The sequence below is a fragment of the Eimeria tenella genome, genomic scaffold, assembly GCF_000499545.2.
Source record: "Eimeria tenella Houghton genomic scaffold, Eth_scaff188, whole genome shotgun sequence".
Taxonomy (NCBI): Eukaryota; Apicomplexa; class Conoidasida; order Eucoccidiorida; family Eimeriidae; genus Eimeria; species Eimeria tenella.
Genome location: NW_013541719.1, coordinates 1 through 13,848, shown reverse-complemented (window position 1 = coordinate 13,848; position 13,848 = coordinate 1). Strand labels below are relative to the sequence as shown.

Genomic DNA, 13,848 nt, shown 5'->3' with positions numbered 1-13,848 from the left:
AAACCCTAAACCCTAAACCCTAAACCCTAAGGGACAAGGGCCCCTTATCTCTGTTTTGCCTTTTGCCACCATTTACTACTAATATTAATTAATTTATTATTATTACTACTATTATTATTATTATTATTATTAATTAATTAATTAATTAACTAATTTATTTATTTATTTATTTATTTATTTGTTTATTTTGCCTTCAGTCTGCCTTCGCCGAAATTCTGTATCGCGTTTGGGCGGCGGGGAACTTGGCCTTATTTAAGGTGAAGAAACAAAAATAAATAAACTAAATTAAATTAAATTAGATTCATCAATCAAGTTTAATCAATTAAATTAAATTAAAAAAATAAGATGAATAAATAGATGTGGAGCTTTAGGCTTTGCTGCGCTGCAGCAGCAGCAGCAGCAGCAGAACAGTTTTTTGTCTCTTTCAACTTCGGCAGCAAATTACGCTTCTTCAACAAATGCTGCGAGGGTTTAATCCTCTCCGGACTCTTTCGGGGCCTCTCTTCACACCGCAGCACTCCAAACCCTAAACCCTAAACCCTAAACCCTAGATGTGAGCTTGTTGTCTTCAGGAGGGGGCCCCCGTCCCTGCAGAGCCGCCCCCAGCCTGGTGCCCCCCAAGCGTAGAAATGTCAGCAGAGGGGCCCCCGGAGGGCCCCCATGGGGGCCCCCCTGGGGGCCCCCAAGGGGGCCCCTCTGGGGGCCCCCCTGGGGGCCCCTCTAGGGGCCCTCCTGGAGGCCCCCAAGGGGGTGCTCAGGGGGGCCCCCTGGGGGGCCCCCCGGGGGGCCCCCTGGGGCCCCCTGCATGCGTGTGGGCGCCGCTGCTGCGGCCTTATTTAAGTGGAGCTTCTTACATTTTAAACCAAGCTGATCGGGGCTGTCCTTTGCTGCAGAGCTTTTGCATGCAGCTGGGGCAGCAGCTGCTGCAGCACACTTTTGCTGTTGCTTACTTGACCCCCCCGCGCTCCTTCACTGTGGGGGCGCACACAGACGCGCAGGTCTGCTGCTGCTGCTGCTGCTGCTGCTGCTGCTGCTGCTGTTTGTTTGCGTCTTTTGCTTCTTCGAGAGTGGCTGCTGGTTTTCAGCTCGCGCTTTCTTTCTCGGCGCCGTTTGCTGCTGCTGCTGCTGCTTCTGTCGCTGCTGCTGCTGCTTCTGTCGCTGCTGCTGCCTGTGCTTTTGCTGCTGCTGCTTCTGTCGCTGCTGCTGCCGGTGCTTTTGCTGCTGTTACTGCGGCTTTCGTTGCTTTTGCTGCTGCTGCTACTGCTGCAGCTCACTGCTGCCTGCGTTTAAGTTCGTTTTGCTTGAATTCGAATTTGTTCTTGTTTGCGTTTTGCTGCTGCTGCTGCTGAACAGGATGTCTTTTTGCTGCAGCTGTGGGGCCGGAAGCAGTGGCAGCTTTTTGGCTTTCCCTGCGGGCTTTGTTTGGGTTCGGAAATGCGGGGAAAAAAGGAAACTTTGACTAACGTAATTTTTATTATTTATTATTTTATCTTTTAATTATTTATTTATTTTATCTTTTATTTATTCAATTTAAACCAGTTAAATTGCATTCAAAGGGCTTGAAAGCGCCTTTTGCTGCTCTTAATTGTCCCAAAAACGGGCTAAAACGGAAGAAATTGTGTTCCTGCTGCTGCTGCTGCTGCTGCTGCCGGGGCTGCTGCTGCTGCTGCTGCTGCTGCAGGAAGAACTGGGAGAGCCAACGGAGAGCTTCACCTTAAACGCTGGAGACATTCTTTACATACCCAGAGGGTAGCCTTTCCAAAACCCTAAACCCTAACTAAACCCTAAACCCTACCTAAACCCTAAACCCTACCTAAACCCTAAACCCTACCTAAACCCTAAACCCTACCCAAACCCTAAACACCAGGGCGTGACAAAGCTTGCGATCCTGGCGAAGTTCAGAACCCTCACTGAGGCCAGCAAGGCGTGCTTATTGCTTTAGGGTCTAGGTTGAAGGGCTTAGGTTAGGGTTTAGAGTTTAGGGTTTAGGGTTTAGGGTCTAGGGTTTAGGGTTTAGCGCTGTTTGGGTGTAGGATGGCGCACAAGGCTGCCACCGGAAACGAAGTGTCTCTGCACTTGACGATTACAGTCCCCACTGCGGAGTTTTCATATGTACAGCTAAACCCTAAACCCTAAACCCTAAGCCCTAAACCCTAAACCCTAAACCCTAAGCCCTAAACCCTAAACGGTAAACCCTCGCTTAAGGGACACTCGCTGCTGTCGAAGCATCTGCAGTTTCGACGAAGGAACAGCAGCAGCAGCAGCAGCAGCAAGGTGCTGCTGCAAAAGCAGCCAAAAAAACACTAGCAGCAGCAGCAGCCGCAGCAGCAGCAGCAGCAGCAGCACTTGGAGTGCGCGCGTCGTTCTGTCTGTCTTTGCTGCGCCTCTCTAAAAAAAAATTAAGACTTCACTTGAAATTTAATTAAATTAATTAATTAATTAAATTTATTTATTTATTTATTTATTTATTTATTTATTTTTAATTTTTTTATTTTTTTATTTATTTGTCAGGGCGTGATGATGTCCCGGCTGATCAAACGCCTCATAACGCAACACCGGCTGCTGCATGAAAATGAACTCCACGCGAGAAAGGCCATTCTGAAGGCAAGGGTTTAGGGTTTAGGGTTTAGGGTTTAGGGTTTAGGATTTGGGGTTTAGGGTTTGGGATTAATGGTGTGGGATTTGCGGCTAAAGTTTACGTTTTAGGGGCCTGAAATGTGCTCTAAAGGCCTATGCAACGGTTTAGGGTTTAGGGTTTAGGGTTTAGGGTTTAGGGTTTAGGGTTTGTGTGTGAAGGGGACTGCCCGCGTGGCGGCCTCAGAAAAAGACCAAAAGGAAATGACAGAAAAGCTGCGGGAAGATATAATTCAAAAAATTAATTATGAGGCCCTTTTGGCTCTCAGCGAGGCACATGCTGCAGAGTGCGCTGCTGCTGCTGCTGCTGCTGCTGCTGTTGCTGCTGCTGCTGCTGCTGCTGCGCACAGCGCAGTTGCGTGCTGCTGTTGCTGTTCGCTGCTGCTGCTGCCTTTCGCCGGCTTCTGTGCGCAATTCCGGAGCTCACCTGCTGCTGCTGCTACTGTTGCTGTTGCTGCTGCTGCTGCTGCTGCTGCTGCACAGCTTGGAAACAATGCAGCAGTCTCAGTATGAGGCAGCTCAATCGACTCTTGCCAAGCCCCCCGTCCGCTGGCGCTCCCTCATCAGGCTCCAGGATGGTAAACCCTAAACCCTAAACCCTAGGTCTCCGGCAGCCGCGTGCAGGCTAGGGACTGCTGCAGCCGCTAAGGGACTTTTCACAGCTTTTGCTTTTGTCTTGGGGGTTTAGGGTTTAGGGTTTCGAAATGGGTTTAGGGTTTGCGAATAAGGGCTCGAGGGTTTGGAGTTTTCATATGCAGGGGGTTGCAACCTGTTATGAATAAGGGTTTAGGGTTTATAATGAGGGTTTAGGGTTTATGAATAAATGTTTGGGTTTTATAAAGGAGTTTAGGGTTTGTTGACAAGGATTTAGGATTCATAAAGAAGGGTTTAGGGTGCATAAACAGAGGTTTAGGGTTTATAAATGAGGGTCTAGGGTTTATAAACAAGGGTTAGGGTTTGTAAAGGAGGGTTTGGGGCAAATAAACAAGGGCAATTCGTAGGGATTGATAAGGTAAGGTCAAGGGTATTTAAACAAGGGCTTAGGGTTTATAAAGAAGGGTTTAGGGTTTGTAAGCGAGGGTTTAGAGTTTGAAAACGAGGGTTTAGGGTTTTTCCGTCCGCAGGCATTGGGTGCACATGCGAGGAGGGAAGCGACACGGCGAATTTCACAAGAGGGACTGCAACGTGAGGAATTAATGATACATATTTATTTATTTAATATTTAATTATTTATTTATTCATTTATAATTTCATTTTTGACTCATTTAAAGCTCCTTTTTGGTCTTTTTGCCTCCAGATCTGCTGCCAGCGAGCTGCAGCAGTTTGCTGCGGCTGTTCAAGTTCATTTAGATGAATTCTTTCCTCTTTGTTTGATTTATTTCTTCAAAAAGTACTTTCATTTATTTTTTATAAATAAAAATACTTTTTGAATTTCCATTTGCGGGGGAAAAGGCTTTTAATTCCCTTTTCGAGCGCCTTTGTTCAATTCAAGTTTGTCTTGAATTTGCAAAAGTCCGAAAAACATTTATTTGGCTTTCTTCGCAGCTGCATGCGCGTGCAATTGCATGCATTGAATGCACTTTGTTGCTTTTGAAAATAAAATAAAAGAAATTTGCGAAAAGTTGCATTTCGAAATCATTTAGTAATTCCCTGAGATCTGCACGCATCTTTCGCTTCTGCAAAATGCCGTTTGAGATCGATTTGGGCCGATCTGATTCGATTTCTTGTTATTCTTTGTTATTTATTTATTATTTATTATTTATTTGTTGTTTTTAATTCATTTTTAATTCATTTTGAATTTCTTCTCGTGTTTCTTCACTTCCTGCTGCAGCTTGCGGCTCGCCATCTGCCGCAGCGCCAGCGGCATCATCAACACCCTCTCCCAGGGGCGAACAGTCGAGGTGAATCTGCGGCGATCTTTTTGAATTTTGCAAAAAAGGAATAAATTAAATCAAATGAATTAGTTTTTAGAAAAAGAAATCAAATTTGTGAAATAAATGCAAAAGAGAAACCCAAAATCACCAACAAATCTGCACAAACGCCGCTGAAAACGAGCGAAACAAGCCGGGAAAGCATAAATGCAAATGCCATTTAAATGAAATTTAAAGATATTAATAATGCCATTTTAATAATAATAATAATAATAGTTATAACAATAATAATAATAATAATATTTGCAATTCAAAGACAAATAAAAATATTGTAAAGAGGTTTCAAAGAAAATGACAAGCATTGAATGTCATTGCCCGTGCTGAATCTTTGATGTTCCAGTTTCCCTTTTGTAAAATTCACTTCTTTTTATTTTTATTCCCTTTTTTCCTTTTCTTTCTTGTGACATTTGGTCCCTTTATTGTCCTCATTTCGTATGCACATTCATATTTAAGCTGCTGCTGCTGCTGTCTTTGTTGCTGCTGCTGTCTTTGTTGCTGCTGCTGTCTTTGCTGCTGCTGCTGTATTTGCTGCTGCTGCTGCTGTACTTGCTGCTGCTGCTGCTGTATTTGCTGCTGCTGCTGCTCAGGTGGCGTCTTTGCCCTGCCAAGACGGCTTTGAGGCTTTCTGCGTTTGCATCGTTTTGCTGCAAAAGGGTTTGCTGCACATAGAGAAGTACTAGATGGTCTTTTCAGCCCGCAAACCCTAAAACCCTAAACCCTAAACCCTAAACTCCAAACGCTGTTTGGAGACAAACTGCAAACACAATGGCACACCGTGAGCAGCGGCTCCTGCTGCTGCTCACAGGGATAGAAGCAACAGCAGCAGCTGTTGCTGCTTCAGCAGCTGCAGCGGCTGCTGCAGCTGCTGCTGCAGCTGCTGCGGCCCTGCTGCTGCAGCACAGGGAGCCGCCAGGCCGCGTCGGCAGATTTAACGCGAGCCAAAGTGCATTTAATTGCATTTGCAAAAAGGCGGGACAAGAGGAACAAATGCAGCAGCAGCAGCTTTTAACTCAAACCCTAATTTAGCGTATATCTTCTCTGCTTCGTGCTGTTGCAGCAAAGCGCAGAGGCGGCGAAATATGTGCCTGTACACCCCACGCAGTTCCAGTGTACGTTCACCCCAGCGCGCATACACCCCACCTGCATGCATGCAGGAGGGCTTCTTTGCTCACTTCATTTATTTTACTTTCATTTATTTGTCTATAAATGCAGACAAGTAAATATAAATATATAAATGCTCTTAAATGCATTAAAGATATCTGTCTGCTTATCTAATAATGCACAAAAACGCATGCAGCCAACGCATGCAGCCAATGCATGCATTCATACAAATCCATATACTGATCCTTATCTATAAATAAGATTAGTAACTTCTTTGCAAAGCTATTTATTATTTATAACTTGCAAAATATAAATAAATAAATAAATACACATATATAATTGTGTGTATATGCATGTATGTTATGTACAAAGTATTCGATGCAGTTTTTTCAATAAACTTTAAATGTATTATCAATTACATATACATTTATACACACTTATATATATATATATCAATTACATATATATACATTTATGTATGTTATATGTATCAATTATATATACATATATATCTATTATATATACTTATATATATATATATATCAATCATATATGCATATAAATATCAATTATATATTTATATATAAATTATATATGCTATCTCATATATATATAATATATATATGTATATACGAGATACATTATGCACTACTTGTATGTATATATCTGCAATGCTTCGAAAGCCTTACTCTCTACTCAAAATCTGCTTCAGCCTTTAATTTAACTAATTTTAAATTAATTAAAATGTCAATCTGGAGCCCCACAGAAGCGCAGCAGCGAAAAGAGTTTATTCTTTTCCCAGGGCTGCTGCTGCTGCTGCATGCATGTGGCGCAGCAGCAGCAGTCCAATTATAATTCAAGTTCGGGATTCGGGAGTTAAAACCTTTTATTTAAACATTTCTTTTTGCAATTACCTTTATTTGCTGCTAATGTTCTTGTGTTCCAGTTGCTTACTCCGCACCTTCAAACAAGGAGCAGCAGAAGAGGGCCCCTGCATGCGTCGGCTGCGCCTGCCCTGCATGCAGCAGCAGCAGCAGCAGCAGCAAATTGGGGCTTTGGGGCCCCTTCGTCCGCGAGAAGAATTAAATATTGAATTTCCGTCGCTGGGCGTTGCTGCTGCTGCTGTTTTCGTAGCAGAGAGGAAGCTGCTGCTGCAAGTCGAGGCGGCGAGCAGAGGCTTCGCCGAGTTGGGGCCGTGTGCTGCAGCTGTTGGGATTTTTTCTTTTGCGAATGTTTTGAAATAATAAAAGATCTGGAAGAAAGAAAAGAAAATGGGATTTCACTTCCAAAGCTACATTGCAATGGCCGGGCGCGCCATCAACCCCGCCCAGTGGCGTCGCCAGTGGCGGCAGCTCGAAGGAAAGCAGTTCTCCGACGTCGCTCAGCAAATGATGCTCTGGACAAATAAACAATTTGCACAAATATCTCGCACGTGAGTTTATTCCTTTTGCAAAAAGGCTTTTCGTTCAGCTTTCCCGGTGGCGCCCGCCGTGCAGCTTCAGGTGTACGTACACCTCAGCCCCCCCTGCGCCGATTCTCTCACCCAGCTTCGATCACTTCTTTTATTTTGCTGGCGGCTGCGCGTTTGAAGTTTTTTGACAGAATTCTCATTCTTGTGTTGCGATTGAACGGGTTTATTATTTCTTTGTCGCCACTATTTTCCTTTTTGAATTGTTTTCTTCTTTTTCTTTTCAGATCCGAATACCGCCGCTGGTGGTGGGCGAACCCCCTGGGCATGGGACTTGTGTTCTACGGCACTTACAAGGTTTGGCACATGACGTACATGGTTCGAAAGCAAAAGAAAAGTACGTTTGAATTATTTGCGTCTCCAGCTTCCCGAAATTCCCTTTTCAGCTCTCCTTTGTCCCCAAAAACGAAAACCTAAAATTCAATTTCAGCTTTCCGCTGTCTGCGAGTCTGCAGCCGCCCAACTCGTCGCCGCCGCCTACGGCCAGGGCGGCCAGTGGCTCAACCCAGTGCCCAAATAAAACATTCCTTTTCAGAAAGCGAAAAGAGGAAAATCCAATTTGCTTATTGCGGCTGCCAAAAGCAAATTAGATTCATCTTTCTTTGCTTCCCGCTGCATCGCCTGGGGCCTCCAGGCGCGACGCAGCAGCAGCAGCAGCAACAACAACACAGCTACAGGTCTGGCGGATCAGCAGCGACGCTGCCTCTGCATCAGCTCGTCCTCTCGACGAGCTGATGCACTACTGCGCTCTGTTATGCATGCGCATGCACTACATATCTAATAAATTGAATAAATCTAATTTTCATAAAATATATGAAAATTAGATTTATTATACTGCGGTATATATATATGCACAATCCATAAGCTTGTGCCCTCTGTTTCTGTATTATGTACATATCCTGCTTTTGAAATGTGGCCACTTTGGCTGGACTGAAGGGCAGCAGCTGCTGCTGCTGCGCTGCAGCATCAGCTGCTGCTGCGCTGCAGCATCAGCTGCTGCTGCGCTGTAGCATCAGCTGCTGCTGCGCTGCAGCAGCAGCAATCCATAAGCTTGTGCCCTCTATCTGTATTATGTACATATCCTGCTTTTGAACTGTGGCCACTTTGGCTGGACTGAAGGGCAGCAGCTGCTGCTGCTGCGCTGCAGCAGCAGCAGGAAGCCTGAGTGTCCTCTAAACTTAGAGTGCGTCGGTTCCCACTCAAAGCCAGTTTCCATTTCAAAAGCCCCCCGCTGCAGTGGGTGCTGCTGCTGCCGGTGCTGCTGCTGCTGCTGCGCGAGACGCACTGTCTAGACACCCGGCATGCGCCGCATGCGTGCAGCTGCCCCAACCGCGGTGAGCCAATTGCGAATGGCTTCTACCTATTTAAATAGGGTTTAGGGTTTAGGGTTTAGGGTTTCGCACGCAGCCGTGGGTTCCAGGCAACTAGCCATTAGGAGCCTCGTCGCTGTCTTCCCCTTCGCTGCTGCTGCTGCTGCTGCTGCTGCCGCTAGAGAGGACCGTGACCACTGGTCTGCCGCCGTTGCTGCAGCAGGTCTGCTGCTGCCGCGCCGCCAGCGCGCGCTGCAGGGCGTCCAAGGGGGGACCCGCCGCAGCAGAGTCCTGCATGCAAGAAAGCAAAGCAGCAGCAGCAGCAGCAGCGTCAGCAGCAGCAGCAGTGTCCGTAGCAACGCAGCAGCGTCAGTGGTAGCAGCAGCGTCAGTGGTAGCAGCAGCAGCAGTGTCAGTAGCAGCAGCAGCAGTAGCATGAGTTGCAACGGCGGAGTAGCAGCAGCAGTGGTAGCAGCATCTTGAGCAGCACAACTAGCAGCAGCAGCAGCAACAGGAGCAGCAGCAGCAGCAGCAGCAGCGTTACTTGGTGCGGTGAAGGCCCTTCAGGCAAATCGACGAGGGCGACGCCCATCTGCTGCAGCCGAGAGTCTGGGGGCAGCTGCCCCTTCACTTCGAAGACCCCCACGCCCACGTCTGGCAGCAGCAGCAGCAGCAAACGCAGCAGCAGCAGCAGCAACATGAAGCAGCGGCAAGGTTCAGCTCGCTGCTGCTGCAAGCTGCAGCAGTAGCAAGTTGCAGCAGCAGAACGCTGCAGCGGCACTCAGTTGCAGCAGCACCAGCAGCAGCAGCTCGTAGTCACAGGTACTGCTACGGATACTGGACAGCAATGGAGGAGACACAAGAGAGAATAAGATTAAAAGCAGCAGCAGCAGCAGCAGTAGCAGGTTGGCTTGGCCATCGGTTTGCAGCAAAACATTCAACAAGTAACAATAAGTAAAGACAATTTATTAAAATAGTTTGGAGCCGAAAAATGCAGCAGCAATTCACAATCACTAGCAGCAGCAGCAGCGGCAGCAGCCACGAAAAGTTGCACGGGACGCGCCTAGGAAGCAGAGCTGGGGCAAAACAGCAGGAAACAGCAGCAGCAGCAGCAGCAGGAAACAGCAGCAGCGGCAACTTGCGAAGGCCCACCCAGTTCCACCACAGGGCCCTCGGCGTCAGAATCTAACTCTAACAAGAGGGCGTTGCTGGCAGCAGCAGCGTCGCCTCTGCTGCTACTGCTGCTGGGGGTAGCCGAGCTAGCGTCGGTGCTGCTGCTGCTGCTGCTGCTGCTGTCTGTGTTGTGTTCAGCAGCTTGTTTGAGGAGAGGCAGCAAAGACTGGCAGCGTTGGGAGAGAGCCGTGGCCTGCGCTGCTGCTGCAATGGCGGCGCTGCGTGCTGCTTCCTTCGTGAGCACAGCAGCAGGGCCCCCGCTGCTGCTGCTGCTGCTTGTGGTTGCAGCAGCAGCAGTCGACGCTGCTGCTCCTCCCAGGAGCTGCTCCAGCTGCAGCAGGGAGCTGTCGGCCGCCATGGCGGCTTTGCCGCCACCGCCACGGCCGCAGCTGCTGCTGCGGCAGCTGCAGCTTCAGGTGTTGTTGCTGCTGCTGCAGGTCAAACAATAACAAAAGCAACAACAGCAGCAGAAGCAGCAGCAGCAGCGGCGGTTGTAGCGCCCGCGGCCGTCCGTGCTGCCTGAGGTGGAGCTGCAGCACTGGTTGCGTGCGCGTGTGCGTACGAGGAGTTAAGTAGTGGGGAGTGTTTTAAAACACTAAAACGCAAAATTAAAAAGCTAAAAGCGTTATTTTCGCGTATCGGGAGGCGCTTTGCGCGGCAGCTGGACAGCAGCGGGAGGAAGCAGCAGGGCGCAGCAGCAGCAGCAGCAGCAGCGGAGCCCCCGCGAAGGGGGCGCGCCGGCGGGTTCTGAGAGGCGCACTGGCGAGCTTGCGCGTTGGAGGCCGTTAAGAGTTGTGCACTAAAACTGCGAAGCGCGGAGAAGAAGAGAAGCAGCAAACGGACTCCGCAGGTGCAGCAGGAGCAGGGAGGGGCGCCGCAGGGCGCGGCGGCTGCTGCTGCTGCTACGGGTGCTGCGGGGGCGCGGGGGCGCGGCTGCGGGGCGGGCGCAGCAGGAGCTGCGGGGCGGTCCGGCGGCGAAAAGCGGGGAAAAGGGAGAAAAGCTCTAAAGCGAAGCTAAAGAGCAGCAGCAGGAGCCGGAGCAGCAGCAGCGGGAGCGGACGTGCGGGGCGCGGGGCGGGGCGGGAGCAGCAGCAGCAGCCGCGGCGGCCCGCAACTCCCCCCGTGCGGGGCTGGCGCAGCAGGCGGCGCAGCAGCTCGCGGAGCAGCAGCGACGCCCCCCCCAGAACTGCCTCTCCTCCCCCTGCCCTGCTGCCCCCTGCTGCTGCTGCTGCTGCTGCTGCTGCTGCAGCGATGTCGGACGCGGAAGAGGTGAGCTTCGAACGCGCGGACGCGGGCGCGTCGCTGACGTACCCGCAGCAGGCCGGCGCAATCAAAAAAAACGGCTTCTGCATGCTGAAAGGCAACCCCTGCAAAGTGGTGGACTACTCGACGTCGAAGACGGGCAAACACGGCCACGCGAAGGCCCACATCGTCGGCCTCGACATCTTCACCGGCAAAAAGTACGAAGACATTTGCCCCACTTCGCACAACATGGAGGTGCCGAACGTGAAGCGTTCTGAGTTCCAGCTTATCGACGTTTCCGACGACGGCTTCGTGTCTTTGCTGCTGGACAACGGCGACTTGAAGAGCGACTTGACGCTGCCCAAGGACTCCGACGGCAACCTCGACGAGGTTGCGCTGCAGGTCAAGAGCCTCTTCCAGGAGGGCAAGGGCGTTCTCGTCAGCGTCCTCGCGGCCTGCGGCAAGGAGAAGATCGTCGCCTGCAAGGAGCTCTGATGCGTTTGCTGCTGCTGCTGCTGCTGCTGCTGCTGCTGCTGCTGCGGGGCGGCGGCCGCCGCGGCGCGGGCGCAGCTGCGCGGCGCAGCGCGGGACTTGCGCCTTCGCGCTTTCTTTTGCTTTCTCTTTAGTCAACTGCCGCGCTTCGGCGCAGGTTAGTGCCTCCACTTCGCTCCGCGCCTCCGTAGTGTGGCCGCGGTGTACGTACACCGCGCGCGCTTCCCTCCGCACGCCGCTTTCCAGGCCTCCGGGCGGGGCCTTCTCCTCTAGAAGGAGTCCTACTGTTTTAGGGGGAGCTTTACTGTTTTAGCAGCAGTTTTGCCCTTCTAGCCAGAGTTTAGTGCTCTAGAACTGGCTCGTTGTGCTGAAACGCGGGTTCTCCGCGCGATTCTGCATGCAGTCGAGTCTGCGTCCGATTCGGAAGTGAATGAACAAATACGAATGTGGTTCAAATGTATAAATGCACTTGTGGATTGTAAATTGCTGGACTCTCTAGGTCTAGTTGCGAGCCTGTGGGTGGGGAGGGCCGCAGGCCCGCATCCCGGGGTCCTGCTGCTGCCACCGCAGCAGCTGCTAATTGTTGCTGCTGGCGCTGCAGCGGGTAATTGTTGCTGCTGCAGCTGGTGGTTGCTGCTGCTGCAGCAACTAGTCGCTGAATTGCTGCTGCTGCAGGTAATGGCTGCTGCTGCGCAGCTTCTATTGTTTGCTGCCCCTACGGCTGCGGGAAACTGGCAAAATTGAGAAAGGCAGCAGCACCGCGAGTCCTGTTGCTGCTGCTGCAGCAGCTAGCATGTTGCACCTGCTGCGCAGCCCCTCGCCCCGTTGCTGCTGCTCCAGCAGCAGCAGCAGCTACTGCACGAGGTGTATAGACAGACTTCTTCGGGCGTTGGTGAGAGCTTTCCAAGACCAGTAAAAGCGGCGAATTGGATCTGCTACTTTCAAAAGTGCGCACTTCTGCAGCAGCAGCAGCAGCAGCAGCAAATTTAAAATAACTGATTAGAATTAGACAATTAATTTGACAAATGAAATTATTTATTCATTTACTAAAAATTAATTTATTCGGACCTCTTTAGCAGCAGCAAAGTTGCGCTGCAGCTCATCCACAGCCACCCCCACTTCAAGCCCCAGCCGCTGCGCGCCGTCTGCTGTTGCTGCTGCTGCTGCTGCTGTCAGCAGCACTTCTGCTGCTTCCTGCAGCTCCTCGGGCTGCTGCTGCTGCTGCTGTGCTGCTGCTGCTGCTGCCTTCAAACACCCCAGAAGAAACCGGACTAAACTCTCGTTCGAAGGCTGGCGCTCAAAGGCGGGAGTGTAACGCCTGAAAAGCAAAACCCTAAACCCTAAACCCTAAACCCTCGCTCGGAAAGTGCAACTCCAAATTCGAAGGGCAACAGCTCACTTTATCGTTTGCGCCCACACAGCCACTTCCTGCTGCCACTGCTCCTGCTGCTGCTGCTGCCGCTCCTGCTGCTGCTGCTGCTGCTGCTGCTGCTGCTGCTGCTGCTGCTGCTGCCGCCGCTCCTGCTGCTGCTGCTGCTGCTGCTGCTGCTGAATAAGGAGTTTGGTGAGGAGGAAAATGTGGGCATAGGCGGAGTTGTTGGAAGGATCTGTTTGCAGCAGCAGCTCCGTGTCCTGCAGCTCCTGGTGTACAGACACCGGAAACCGCCGCACCAGGTGGGCTCTGCAGCAAAACAAAATAAAAAATAAATAAATAAACAAATAATAAATAAATAAATAAATAATAAATAAATAAATAAATAATAAATAATCAATTGATAAATAATGAATAAGTAAATAAATAAGTTTTAATCTGTGATTAATAAATGGGAAATGATGGGGAAGAGAAGGAGCAAAAAGACCCAGTAAAAGACGCAGAAGTTAAAATAATTAATTAATTAATCAAGTAAATTAGTTAAATTAATTAATTAATTTAATTAATCAATTAGGTTAACAAATTTAATTGATTAATTGAACTAATTAAATAAATTAAATAATAAATAAAAAGGCCCGACCTGTGGGCCCACGAATTGTAGTTTTTGGGGTCTTTGGCAATTGCTGCTTTCAAGCTGCTGCACTCCTCCTGGAACAGGTCGTTTGCTGCTGCTGCTGCTGCTGCTGCAGCAGCAGGAGCAGCAGGAGCAGCAGCAGCAGCAGCAGAATAGAGCTTGTCAAACAGCCACCGCCGGTGAAACCACGCCTGATAGTTCTTCAAGTTCCAGGCACACACTTCCCGGCAAAACCCTGCGCGCCCAAACCCTAAACCCTAAACCCTAAACCCTAAACCCTAAACCCTAACAAACCCTAAACCCTGAGCAGCTGAATAGCCAGCCAACGCCAAACACAAATCAAAGCAGCTGATTCATGCGCAGAGAAATGGCCTCTGAACCCTTTAACCCTAAACCCTAAACCCTAGCTGTAAACCCTCGCGTACGCAGCTCATCCTGATTCAGATATTGAGGGTTTAGGGTTAGAAACCTCCGCCTCAAGTACCAAGTGGT

At 49.7% G+C, this 13,848-nt stretch overlaps 5 protein-coding genes across 5 annotated transcripts; 3 read left to right on the top strand and 2 right to left on the bottom strand.

The window, feature by feature from the left end:
- Positions 1 to 2,034: 2,034 nt before the first annotated feature.
- On the top strand, positions 2,035 to 5,245 carry ETH_00015205 (Cupin 4 family protein, related, related; the record flags this gene model as incomplete). Its single annotated transcript, XM_013374000.1, has 8 exons — positions 2,035 to 2,112; positions 2,247 to 2,351; positions 2,512 to 2,610; positions 2,797 to 2,921; positions 3,118 to 3,212; positions 3,759 to 3,819; positions 4,466 to 4,535; positions 5,153 to 5,245. 8 exons carry the CDS (start codon positions 2,035 to 2,037, stop codon positions 5,243 to 5,245), a joined length of 726 nt encoding a protein of 241 aa, XP_013229454.1.
- A 1,692-nt stretch (positions 5,246 to 6,937) lies between these two features.
- On the top strand, positions 6,938 to 7,654 carry ETH_00015200 (uncharacterized protein; the record flags this gene model as incomplete). Its single annotated transcript, XM_013373999.1, has 3 exons — positions 6,938 to 7,098; positions 7,362 to 7,471; positions 7,590 to 7,654. The coding sequence occupies 3 exons, from the start codon at positions 6,938 to 6,940 to the stop codon at positions 7,652 to 7,654; spliced, it is 336 nt and encodes a 111-aa protein (XP_013229453.1).
- Positions 7,655 to 8,558: 904 nt separating this feature from the next.
- On the bottom strand, positions 8,559 to 9,974 carry ETH_00015195 (uncharacterized protein; the record flags this gene model as incomplete). Its single annotated transcript, XM_013373998.1, has 3 exons — positions 8,559 to 8,735; positions 8,988 to 9,097; positions 9,596 to 9,974. The coding sequence occupies 3 exons, from the start codon at positions 9,972 to 9,974 to the stop codon at positions 8,559 to 8,561; spliced, it is 666 nt and encodes a 221-aa protein (XP_013229452.1).
- Positions 9,975 to 10,867: 893 nt separating this feature from the next.
- Positions 10,868 to 11,353, top strand: ETH_00015190 (translation initiation factor eIF-5A, putative; the record flags this gene model as incomplete). Its single annotated transcript, XM_013373997.1, has 1 exon — positions 10,868 to 11,353. The coding sequence occupies one exon, from the start codon at positions 10,868 to 10,870 to the stop codon at positions 11,351 to 11,353; it is 486 nt and encodes a 161-aa protein (XP_013229451.1).
- An 849-nt stretch (positions 11,354 to 12,202) lies between these two features.
- Positions 12,203 to 13,790, bottom strand: ETH_00015185 (uncharacterized protein; the record flags this gene model as incomplete). The annotated part of the gene is made up of 5 exons (XM_013373996.1): positions 12,203 to 12,307; positions 12,419 to 12,668; positions 12,750 to 13,031; positions 13,363 to 13,591; positions 13,772 to 13,790. 5 exons carry the CDS (start codon positions 13,788 to 13,790, stop codon positions 12,203 to 12,205), a joined length of 885 nt encoding a protein of 294 aa, XP_013229450.1.
- Between the last annotated feature and the right edge of the window lie 58 nt (positions 13,791 to 13,848).